The sequence below is a fragment of the Tachyglossus aculeatus genome, chromosome X1 (assembly GCF_015852505.1).
Source record: "Tachyglossus aculeatus isolate mTacAcu1 chromosome X1, mTacAcu1.pri, whole genome shotgun sequence".
NCBI classification, from domain to species: domain Eukaryota; kingdom Metazoa; phylum Chordata; class Mammalia; order Monotremata; family Tachyglossidae; genus Tachyglossus; species Tachyglossus aculeatus.
Window position 1 is genome coordinate 112,313,380 of NC_052101.1, and position 13,005 is coordinate 112,326,384.

At 49.1% G+C, this 13,005-nt stretch overlaps 1 protein-coding gene across 1 annotated transcript in view; it reads right to left on the minus strand.

Annotated features, from left to right (window-relative positions):
* The window catches only part of MED16 (mediator complex subunit 16), a 39,177-nt gene that overhangs the window by 16,406 nt on the left and 9,766 nt on the right, over positions 1–13,005 (minus strand). Inside the window, exons 3-7 of the mRNA XM_038740556.1 lie at positions 11,702–11,809; positions 9,909–10,078; positions 7,291–7,722; positions 3,167–3,272; positions 89–244 (exon numbers count right to left, since the gene is read on the minus strand). Coding sequence (XP_038596484.1) covers positions 89–244; positions 3,167–3,272; positions 7,291–7,722; positions 9,909–10,078; positions 11,702–11,809 — 972 coding nt within the window. The remainder of the gene's footprint in view (positions 1–88; positions 245–3,166; positions 3,273–7,290; positions 7,723–9,908; positions 10,079–11,701; positions 11,810–13,005) is intronic.

Below are 13,005 nucleotides of genomic sequence, written 5' to 3' on the forward strand. Positions count from 1 at the left end.
TTCCATCTTGCCCGAGAGCTCCCAGCCAAGTTGGAGAGCACTGGGGAGGCAAAGGAGAGATGGCGCTGGCAGTTGGCCCAATGCCCACCTAATCCGGGGTAGAACTTGGTGTCGTTGGCCACTTTCAGGTCGGTGTTGGTGAGGGAGATGGGCAGTTTGGGGAGGGCCACTGCCGACACCCGATCCAGGTCGTTGGTGGCCGACAGAATCCGCCACTTGAGTATCATCGGCTGCTTATCCCCAACTGGGAGAGAGAGAGCGAGAGAGAGAGCGCAAAAGAAATGAACCCAACACTTGAAGAGAAACAGACCAAGTGGCAGAGTCCATCCTACAGCTTCTCCCGTCGGAGCCTGAAACAGAACGAAGCCTTCAGGCATCTAACAAATTCAAGAACCAAGATCTTTTGAGAAGTTCCCAAGAACCAATGATTTGGGCTAATGGTGTGCAACCTAGAACACTTCAATGATGGCCGTTAATCATCACGCCTGGGGAGCAACAGGCAGGGTCTGCTAAAAGGTTACACGATCTTGCTGAAGAGAGAAATTCAAAATTCAAAAGAGCACCCCGGGAAGGTGTTCTGTCACCAAAACCTGCCAGTCTCACCTCCGCAACATCGCCAAGATCCGCCCTTTCCTCTCCATCCAAACCGCTACCCTGCTCATTCAATCTCTCATCCTTTCCCGACTGGATAACTGCATCAGCCTCCTCTCCGATCTCCCATCCTCCTGTCTCTCCCCACTTCAACCCATACTTCACGCCGCTGCCCAGATCGTCTTTGTGCAGAAACACTCTGGGCATGTTACTCCCCTCCTCAAAAATCTCCAGTGGCTACCAATCAACCTACGCATCAGGCAAAAACTCCTCACACTCGGCTTCAAGGCTCTCCATCACGTTGCCCCCTCCTACCTCACCTCCCTTCTCTCCTTCTACAGCCCAGCCCTCACTCTCCGTTCCTCTGCCACTAATCTCCTCACTGTGCCTCGTTCTCTCCTGTCCCGCCATTGACCCCCGGCCCACGACATCCCCCTGGCCTGGAATGCCCTCCCTCCGCACATCCGCCAAGCTGGCTCTCTTCTTCCCTTCAAAGCCCTACTGAGAGCTCACCTCCTCCAGGCCTTCCCAGACTGAGCCCCCTCCTTCCTCTCCCCCTCCTCATCCCCCCGCCTTACCTCCTTCCCCTCCCCACAGCACCTGTATATATGTAAATATGTTTGTACGTATTTATTACTCTATTTTATTTGTACATAGTTATTCTATTTATTTTATTTTGTTAATATGTTTGGTTTTGTTGTCTGTCTCCTCCTTCTAGACTGTGAGCCTGCTGTTGGGTAGGGACCATCTCTATATGTTGCCAACTTGTACTTCCCAAGCGCTTACTGCAGTGCTCTGCACACAGTAAGCGCTCAATAAATACGACTGAATGAATGAATGAATGAAAACCCACTCTAGGTTGCCCTGGAGGAAGGGTGTGTATTTGTATTGTTGGGGTGGGGGGGGAGGGAGATTTATTTGGGGGCAGCAGATGGTCAATCTAAATTGAAGAAGAAATGAACTTGGATGAATTTTAGACTGGCCAGCTAAAGACCCCGAAACCCAGCACAAAGCAACGTGGCCTAGGGAAAGAACTGCGAGTCAGAGGACCTGGTTCTAATCCCAGCTTCGCCATTTGCCTGCAGTGTGACCTTGGATAAGTCACTTCACTTCTCTGTGCCTCAGCTACCTCATCTGTAAAATGGAGATTAAGACCAGGAGCCCCAAGTGGGACAACATGATTACCTCGTATCTACCACAGTGCTTAAAATAGTACTTAACACATAGTAAGCACTTAAATACCATTAGTATCATCAATCAAATTTACTGAGCATTTACCGTGTGCAGAGTATTGCACCAAGCGCTTGGGCGATTACAATATAACAAAGTTGGCAGGCACATTACCTGCCCATAAGGACCTCCCAGTCTAGAAGGGGAGACAGATATTAAAATCAATTACAGATATAATAATAATGATGGTATCTGTAAAGTGCTTACTATATGTCAAGCACTGTTCTGAGCACTGGGGTAGATATGCGGTAATCAGGTTGTCCCACTTGGGGCTCCTGGTCTTAATCCCCATTTTCCAGATGAGGTAACTGAGGTACAGAGAAGTGAACTGACTTGCCCAAAGTCACACAGTTGATTAGTGGCAGAGCTGGGATCACAATCCACGACTCCCAAGCCCGTGCTCTTGTCACTAAGCCATGTTGCTTCTCTGTGTACCCAGAAGGGTGAATATCAGGTGCTTAAAGGGTACAAGATCTAAGTGCATAGGTGATGCAGAAGGGAGCGGGAGTAGGGGAAAAAATGGTTTAGTCAGAGAAGGCTTCTTGGAGATTTGACTTTAATATGGCTTTGAAGGTTGGAAGAGTGGTGGCATGGTAGATATGAAGGGGGAGGGAGTTCCAGGCCAGAGGAAGGATGAGGGTAAGGGGTTGGTGGTGAGATAGATGGTATCAAGGTACAGTGAGTAAGCGTTAGAGGAGCATAATTCATCGACTGTCCTGGCTCACAATTTCGGCTCCAGCCAGGCAAATCTTTTTCAATCGTATTTATTGAGCACTTACTGTGTGCAGAGCACTGTACTAAGCGCTTGGGAAGTACAAATCGACAACATATAGAGACGGTCCCTACCCAACAACGGGCTCACAGTCTAGAAGGGGAAGACAGACAACAAAACATGTAGACAGGTGTCAGAATCGTCAGAATAAATAGAATTACAGCTTTATGCACACCATTAACAAAATAAATAGAGTAATAAATATGTACAAATATACACAAACCACTTCTGGGGTCACCGACTTCCTCCCGGCCCAGAGACCCAATTCCATGCACCTTTTAAAGCCTGAATCCGAGTTCATTTCTCGTGGGAGTTTCCCAAGGCGAAACAGGTCTAAAACGAATCCCCCGGCTCCCCAGCCGCTCCGCTAGGCTTTTGGGAGCCCCTCTGAATCAAATCTACCTTTTCGATTCCTGGAGCTGGCACTTCTCAGTTGGTCTGGCCTGGTAAGCTCCCTGTGGGCAAGGACTGTGCACCAGCATCGTACACACAATTAACCAACACGATGCCCAACCACCTCCAGCCAAGGTCCTGCGGACGGAAGCTCAGTGGTAGCGGGGAAGGGACACTCACCCACAGGAGAGATCTGCTGAAAGATGTTGTTCACGGGCAGGCCCTCCTTCCGCAGGGACCAGCATTCCACAATGCTGCTAATCTGATTGGAGGCACACAGCAGCACCTGTAGGGAAGAAAGGCAAGGAGTGGGTACGGAGCTAAGCCAGGGAGCTAGTTGGCAAAATGCTGGATGGGGACAGGGGCGGGGGGCCGAGGGGAGATGCCGGAAAGGTCACGTTACGGTCCATTTCAGAGTTATGGCTTTCAACTCCGCCTAGTTGTGAGTCAGAAAAGAGTCCCATTTCTTTTCCAACCTCCTAAACCAAAGACTTAAATGCCACGTGTTTACTTGTGATGGATCATCAATCCCCAAAATCTATGCAACAGCACATGCACACACAAAGGTAGGATGAGCTGTGTTCCTTAGTGCTAAGAAACCCGGGGAAAAAAATCTGTGAACGGGAAAAATCTCAGCTGGCTTCACGGGAACTTTTGCTTCTATCACCCAAACACTGTCCTCTCCCTGACTTTCCTGTCACTGTAGACAGCACCACCACCCGTAACCTTGGCGTTATCCTTGACTCCTCTCTGCCATTCAGCCCACATATTTAATGTCACCAAATCCTATCGGTTCACCCTTCACAACATTGCTAAAATCCGCCCCATCCTCTCCATCCAAACTGCTACATTAATCAGAATACTTCCCCTATCTCATCTTGATTACTGCATCAGTCTCCTTCCCGACCTCCCTGCCTCCTGTGTCTCCCGACTCCAGTCCGTACTTCACTTTGCTGCCTGGATCTTTTTTTTTTTTACAAAAACATTCAGTCCGTGTTTCCCCACTGCTCAAGAATCTCCAGGGGTTCTCCATCCACTTCCATATAATAATAATAATAATAATGATGGCATTTATTAAGCGCTTACTATGTGCAAAGCACTGTTCTAAGCACTGGGGAAGTTACAAGGTGATCAAACAGAAACTCCTTACCTTTGGCTTTAAAGCCCTCAGTCACCTTGCCCCCTCCTACCTTACCTCCCTGATTATCCATTACAACCAAACCCACATACTTTGCTCCTCTAAACGCCAACCTACTCACTGTACCTCGATCTCATCTATTTCGCCGCCGACCTCTTGTCCACTTAGATGAACATTCTCCCACCTTCAAGGCCTTATTAAACCTTCTCTCACCCTTACATTTGGATTTGCACCCTTTATTCACCCCTCCCTCAGCCCCAGAGCACTTATCCATAATTTATATTAATATCTGTCCTCACCTTTAGACTGCAAGCTCTTTGGGGGCAGGGACCATGTCAAACAATTCTGTTCTACTTTACTCTCCCAAGCACTTAGTTCAATGCCCTGCACACAGTAGGTGCTTAATACTTATGACTGATTAATGAGATTGATTGAGCCCCATAAGGGACAGGGACCGTGTTTCACTCTTACTTGGGTATTTTCTCCCAGTGCTTAGCTCACAGTGCTCTGCACACAATAAGCACTTAGTCAATACTATTGCTACTACCCCAATACTTAAAGAATGCCTCCACTTATGAGCTGGCTAAGAGTTAGCGGGCAGAGGGCAAGTAAAATCTTTGGATTTTGTTAGCCAAGCCACAGGGGCCCATTAGTTTGGCACAGTTCTCCCCATACCTACCTATCCAGGGTATTTGGAGTCAAGCTCACCGCTAACCTCCTCACTATGCCTCGTTCTTGCTTGCCCTGCCGTGACCCCCGGCCCACGTCCTTCCCCTGGCCTGGAATGCCCTCCCTCCACACATCCGCCAAGCTTGCTCTCTTCCTCCCTTCAAAGCCCTACTGAGAGCTCACCTCTTCCAGCAGGCCTTCCCAGACTGAGCCCTCTTTTTCCTTTCCTCCCCACCCCCCCTTTTGCCCTACCTCTTTCCCCTCCCCACAGCACTTGTATATATTTGTATAGATTTATTACTCTATTTTACTTGTACATATTTACTATTCTATTTATTTTGTTAATGATGTGCATATAGTCATAATTCTATTTGTTCTGACGATTTTGACACCTGTCCACATGTTTTGTGGTCTGTCTCCCCCTTCTAGACTGTGAGCCCATTGTTGGGTAGGGACCATCTCTATATGTTGCCAACTTGTACTACTTAGTACAGTGCTCTGCACACAGTAAGCGCTCAATAAGTACGATTGACTGAATGATTGAATCTGGGGAGGACATGACTAAATAGGGTGAAAAGCCCTGTCTCACCAGGGGCAGAGGGGAATGGGAAGGTGTGACAGAGCTAAGTTCATGAACTGGATCACAAGGACAATTCTGGAGAGCTGCCTCCTTCTGTGGAAACCTGATACACCACGCTGGCCCAGGGATATGCAAAGCAAAGAGACGGTCCTCTGTACTGGACCACAGTGATTAACTGACCACTGCTGGGCTGAGAACGCTATTGTGACACCTTTTGCCTTCTTTGGACTGGTTTCTCTGAATTCCCAGCCTCTCCCCTCCCCTGCCAACTCCCCCTGCTCCATTGTACCATTTTCCCTCATTATATTTGTCACCTACAATTTGTAATAGAGACCCCCTTGATTTTGGTTTGGGTGCATTGTTTTGTTTTCTTGTTATTGATCAATAGGTTTATACCCTGTTTCCTTGTTCATCCTTGGCACCTTATTCTGCTGTTCCCTTGGCATTTGGTCATTTTGATGACACCCCCCACCCCCCTTGATTTTACTTTCTTGTTTGCATCATATTCTCTTATTCTTTGTTGGCTTTTCATTCCCTTGCATTATGTCATTGGAACTTCTTCAGTTTATTTCTTTTCCCCTTTGTTCATTTGTGCACTTTAGCATAGCACCTGGAGTTCCAGTGGCAAGTATGTCCCTTTGAAGAGCAAGCTCTCTCTAGACTGTAAGCTCATTATGGGGAGGGAACATGTCTACCAACTCTGTAACATTATGCTCTCCCAAGCGCTTAGTGTGGCGTTCTGCAAACAGTAAGTGCTCTATAAATACCACTGATTGATTGAAGCGTTGGATTAAGCACTCAATTAAGTTGAGGGTCTTTGGGATCCATCACTACCAAAGAAACTAACTGCTTGGGTGGAGAGAAAGAACTTCAACACTTCCCTTCAATCTCCTTGACCCAAGATACGAATTGATCAACTGGTGTTAGAGCAACACACACATACATTGCCCTTCGCTCCTCCCCACGCTGCTTACAGTTGACTGGAGATCCTTCAAAATTTTGGTGTTGGGGCAGACTTGGAGAGGTTGGGGAGATAGTGTGGGATCCCATGAGAAACACTATGGATCAAGCAGTTGGGAGCCCTGGTATGTTGGTTGCCAGGCAAAAGAGTTGGCCCTGAGGACAAAGTCAACAATCATCCAGCCCCAGCTCGGGGAGGGGGGAGTTGTGTCTGTGTGTGTGTAGGTTCTGGTGAGGAGGTCATATGGTTACTGGTAGTCGCCACGACCAAACTGACGGGCACACATTCTAAGCAATGAAACATGCTGTCTGACTGCCGCTTCTGGAAGCAGCCATGGTGAGTTGCCTATCACCATTTAATCCTAACTTTGTGGGAGAGGGATGGCCAGTTAAATAAAGTTTGGCCTTTTTTGCTGGAGAGCCTTCTCATTTTCTCTCTGAATTCCCAATCTTCCCTCTGAATTCCCAATCTTCCCTGTGTCAGAATCCAATACTTTCCCTCCAGTACGCCTTCATGGACCGATCATTTATGAACTACGCAACACTCCTATTGAATCTACCTGGCCAGCACAATTTGCGGTGGATCGTTTCCTGGCACCTATAAAAACCTATGCGTGTTTCTGTGTACGTGTGCATGTACACACCTGCATGCACATGTGTGCACATGCCCCCCCACCCCAATATAGTTATCTGTTGTGTTCAGGAATGAATCCACTGATGGTGTTGCCTCTTCTGTATGCCAGGGTGACTGAAGAGACCAACGTGAGCCTCTTCCGCCTGACACACATAGAATATGTCACACACATATGGCAGAAATGCCCTTCTGTACCAGATGGATCGAGGATTCTCTGACTGGGAGGCCAGGGGATGGGCAACATGAATTCACAATTTCACAAAATCTTGTCAGGAACGGCACGCGGATGGGGGTAGGTGTTGTGGGGAGGGGGGGACGCTCACCTGCTCGGACATGTCCCTGGCGAGGAACTTCAGGTGGGTGATGGCCGGGTACTTGTCTTTGCGCGCCGGGTCCGTGGTGCAGCGCATGAAGAGGGACGGCAGGATCTCGGTGTCGATCCTGCACTTCTCGTTCACCACACTGACGCACACCTTGTAGAACTGCACGGGTGAGGTGCTGCTCCCGTCCGAGGTGGCCACCACGATGTTCCCCCCGCCGGTGAAGGCTATGTCAGCCAGGGCCACGCGGCAGCGCAGGCGACATAGGCTCTCTGTGGATGTCAGTACCTGCCCATTGGGCTTCAGGAGGGAGACCGTCACCAGGCCACTGATGGTCACCGCGATCCAGCCTTCCATGGGCTTTCCGCCAAACAGCGTGAGGGAAGGTGAGAACTTGACCCGGGAAAACTTCTCCCCGAAACTCGAGGCTCCCGACTGTATGTGGGGAAAACAAATCGAAGAGGGGGGGAATGACCATCGAGAGCAGCCTTGCAACTGAGCAGGGGGCCCTTCCGCCAGGTGTGAACATCCTTAGGCCACAGTGTCACAGGCAGCAGAAAGGCTGAGGAAGATTAAGATGGAGTAGTGGCCACTGGATTTGGCAAGGAGGTCACCAGTGACCTTAAAGAGGACTGTTGTCCACACTTGGCACATAGTGAGCTCTTAACACCACAATTATTACTTCAAGTACTATTTGATTTGATTTAAAATACACCAATCGGTAGGCCGCTTGGGTGGCAGAACTCTGCTTCTCAATCAATCAATCAATCGTATTTATTGAGCACTTACTGTGTGCAGAGCACTGTACTAAGCACTTGGGAAGTACAAGTTGGCACCATATAGAGACAGTCCCTACCCAACAGTGGGACTGCGTCCAGTGAGTCCCGAGGTTAAAAAAGATTTCGAATGCCTAATTTCATATTTTAAAATTTTTCTCTCCACTTTTAAAGGGTAATAGTTATGCACTGATCTTTAGAGTCAAAAACTTTGGTGCAATTCCCCAAAAAAGGGAATAAATTCACTTTCAAGGTTGCGTGTACTCACACAAACAGCCACTAGGTGTCAGCAGAGTAACGGAAGACAGTGCAAGTCAAATACTCAGAATTTTCGAATAGAAACAACACATACAGTGTTTGGAAACGCCTAAAGGATTCCAATTTCACCTTTCTTCTTTTGCTTTTCCTTCTTTATGGTAGCTATTCTATTTTGGCACACTTCTCAGACAAAGGATCATGCCAACTACTTTGTGCCCAGAGTCCCCCGAGTCTCCCCTCACCTCCCCAGCTCCCTCGATGTCAGCAGAGTAACAGAAGACAGTGCAAGTCAAATACTCAGGATTTTCGAATAGAAGCAACACATACAGTGTTTGGAAACGCCTACAGGATTCCAATTTCACCTTTCTTCTTTTGCTTTTCCTTCTTTATGGTAGCTATTCTATTTTGGCACACTTCTCAGACAAAGGATCATGCCAACTACTTTGTGCCCAGAGTCCCCCGAGTCTCCCCTCACCTCCCCAGCTCCCTCGATGTCAGCAGAGTAACAGAAGACAGTGCAAGTCAAATACTCAGGATTTTCGAATAGAAACAACACACACAGTGTTTGGAAACGCCTAAAGGATTTCAATTTCACCTTTCTTCTTTTGCTTTTCCTTCTTTATGGTAGCTATTCTATTTTGGCACACTACTCAGACAAAGGATCATGCCAACTACTTTGTGCCCAGAGTCCCCCGAGTCTCCCCTCACCTCCCCAGCTCCCTCGATCCCCCTGCCACCCATCTACTCTCTCATCTTTTCCAGCCGTCTCTCAAGACATCTCTCGTCGGCTTTCTAAATCTACCCCCTCCATCTACGCTCGGACCCCATCCCTTCACACCTTCTAAAAACACTTGTGCCCGCTCTTCTCCCCACCCTAACTGCCTACTCTTGGAAGACTCCTTCCCTTCTGTTTCAAAACTGCCCACATATACCCCAGCCTAAAAAACCCTCTCAACGCTACCTCACCACCATCATCAACAATGGCATTTGAGTGCTTTCTATGTGCAGAGCACTGTACTAAGCATTTGGGAGAGCACAATAGATTTTCCTATGTTCACTGCCCACAAGGCTACATTCTAGAACTATAGCCCCATCTTCCTCCTGCTATTTCTGTCTCAACTAGGCCTCCACCTCCTTTCCTCCAACTGTTTCCCTTGACTCTCTACAATCCAACTCCAAAGACTGACTGCCACATCCTGACCCCGCTTCCTTTCGACCCACATTCAGTCAGGGACCAAATCCTGTCGGTTCTTTCTTCCCCAAATCTCCAGGATCCGCCCCTTTCTCTTCATCCTAACGACCACCACCCTGGTCCAAGCAACCTGTCAAATATCTCAACTCAACTACTGCATCAGCCTCCTTGCAGACCGCCTTGCCTCCAGCCTCTTCCCCTCTCCAGTCCGTACTTCACTCCGCTGCCCGGATCATTTTTTCTAAAACATCATTCTGCAAGCGTCTCCCCATGCCTCAAAAACCTCCCAGGGTGGCTCATCACTCTCTGCATCAAGCAGAAACTCCTGAGCATTTGCTTCAAGGCACCCAACCGGCTCTCTTCCCCCTTCTTATCCCAGCTCCTCTCAAGCCAACCTTTTCCACGTGCAAGGCAAGTTTTACTCCGTTGTGCAACCATGACAGGGACACGACGGGGTCCCCTTCCACCATGCTGCCCACTGAGTTCTCCCAGCTGTTGGCCAGGTGGTCCGACATGCTCCAGCACTTGATCTGCCCGTCTGCATCTGCTGACAGGAGCCTGGAACCTGGTGGGACGACAGGAATAAGTCAGTCACTCATTCATTCAATCGTATTTATTGAGCCCTTACTGTGTGCAGAGCACTGTACGAAGCGCTTGGGAAGTACAAATCGGCAACATATAGAGACGGTCCCTACCCAACAATGGGCTCACAGTCTAGAATAAGGCACTCAGATCTCAGTATGATAATGACTGAGAAATGGTAAACTTGGTCCTGTCCTGGTGTGGTCAAATGGGATCCACAGTGTTTGGGAGGAAAAGGTGACCACCTGAGGTTAGTAAGAGAACCCACAGTGAAGCTGTCATGACAAACCATTATTTATAGGAGGATTTCACCTGCTTTAGGTGCTTGACTACTGACTGAGGCACGCACGGCACCATCAGTCAATAGTATCTACTGCATGTCGACTGTGCGCAGAGCACTGTGCTAAGTGTTTGGGAGAGTACAACTGAGTGAGAAGACACGATCCCTACCCTCAGAGAGCTTACACTCTAGTGGCGGGGAGGCTGGGGGAATAAAATGATGAGTAGCTAAAGGACTGTATTTCTAAACTCACACTCTCACACTTTTCCAACCCGGAATACCCGAGGGCTCCTGTGACTTGTGCCATCTGTCAACCCAGAATCTCGGGTGGGACAAAATTCTAGAGTTCACCCCCAAGGGTTGTGGGGGGTAAGTGTTTGGGGGGGTGAGGAGCTCTCCTGTCCTGCGAGGTTGGGGGTGGGAAGGGTTGGCTCTCCAGGACTGGCATCTGTACCATTCATTCATTCAATCGTATTTATTGAGTGCTTACTGTGTACAGAGCACTGCACTAAGCGCTTGGGAAGTACAAATCGGCAACACATAGAGACGGTCCCTACCCAACAATGATCTCACAGTTTAGAAGGGGGAACCTCAGCATGCTCAGCAGTCCATATGATGGGTGGACCCCCAGGGAACTGGAGCCCACTCATTGGCTGGACCACTCAACAAGCTCGCTAGGTTATCCCTGTGCACCCACAGGTCCAAAGTCCCAACAGGGGCCCGAAACGGCCGACTCAGGAGGGGCACGGGAAACCCCACTGAGCCTGGCCCTGACGGGAGGAAGCCTGGCCTTCAGGCCAGCCAAGGGCCACGTGGAGCTCTCACCCCCACTTTATATCTCCCTTTCGGCATCGTGGCAGATCGGAGAGGCCAGAGGGGTTAGGGAACATATGTACGAAGGAGCAGCACAAAGCCAACAGGAGCACGAGGCCCACTCATCCTTTTCCCACAGCCCACGGTTTACAGTTCCCATCACCTGCAGGTCTGGGTTCTGTAGGCCTGGGATTCCAACCTTCCCCGCCCCGACTCCCACCCCAGCTCAAGGGGCACATACCATGTGAGATGTGGCTCTGTACAGAGCCAGGCCACTGTTCTACTCTCTCTATAGGCAGACAATGGCAGCGCCGGCAGCTCTCAAGATCCACCCCATTCAGATGGCACTGTCGTGCACTCACCAGTGCCTTTAGCATTACCAGGCACTAAGATCTCAGCCCCTTCTCACGCCCCAAAAAGGGGAGTCGATTCTCCCCGGGACCGCTGGTCCCCGCATTCCCTCTTCCTTTCGTCCCCCCGGGGCCCTAGCCATCAAAATCCAGTTCTCCTTACCCGACTGGTCCCACTCCAGGCAGGTGATGATTTCACTGTGCTCGGAGTTGATGGAGTATACATCCCAAGGATGCTCTGTGTCCAGAATGTGAATCATGTGCCTTAAATCTGGGGAAAAGACAAAAGAGAGCAAACACCGAAGTGGTGGGTTCAACATAAAAAGGAAAGACTTCTTCATCCAGGGCGGGGTGAGGGAATGGAATCTGTTCCGACAGGAAGTTGGGCCACTGAAAATGTCAGCAAGTTCAAAGGAGGTGTTTTCCTCATCTCCCACTCCCTTCTGCATCGCCCTGACTTGCCCCCTTTGTTCTTCCCCCCTCCCAGCCCCACAACACTTATGTACATATCTGTCATTTATTTGCATTGACATCTGTCTCCCCCCCACACCACCACCAAGACCGTAAGCTCATTGTGGGCAGGGAATGTCACTGTTTATCGTTGTATTGTACTTTCCTAAGTAATCAGTACAGTGCTCTGCACACAGTAAGTGCTCCAAAAACACGACAACGAATGAATGAAAGCCCGTGGACAAACAGCACAAGACAGATCAATGGAGGGAGGACATGGGCTTCTCGGCTGGATGGACCGTGAGGCGGAGCCAGGAGAACACGGCCGAGGGCATCTTCTACTACAGGGAAATGTTTTTTGGCAAGAGGAGAGGGAGGATTAGCTCAGGGCAGAAAGTCCCAGAGAGGCCTGGAAAACTATCCTCTTTTACGCTAATCAAGCACCCTGATGAAAATTCCTAGGAAGAAAAATAAGGAACATACAGCCACACCTGACTGAGAGGATGAAAAACAATAAACACGACTAAGTTGCACAAGATGGTGTCATCCATTGCTAATGTCTATTTCACACCACAACACTGATCCCTTTGGGAAATGCTGAAGTGGGATTAATTTGTCCAATTAATGGCATTTATTGAGCTCAGAGTACTGTATTAGGCAGCTGGGAGGGTGCAATCAAGCAAAAGACACGGTCCCTGCCCCTAAGAGGACTTCAAAACTACTGAAGGAAGACAGACAGAAATTACAAATAGAGAAAGCAGAGAAGTAGCGTGGCTCAGTGGAAAAAGCGCAGGCTTGGGAGTCAGGGGTCATGGGTTTGAATCCCGGCTCCGCCACTTGTCAGCTGTGTGACCTTGGGCAAGTCACTTAACTTCTCTGGGCCTCAGTTACCTCATCTGTAAAATGGGGATTAAGACTTCGAGCCCCATGAGGGACAACCTGATCACCTTGTATCCCCCCCAGCGTGTAAAACAGTGCTTGGCACATAGTAAGCGCTTAACAAATACCATCATTATT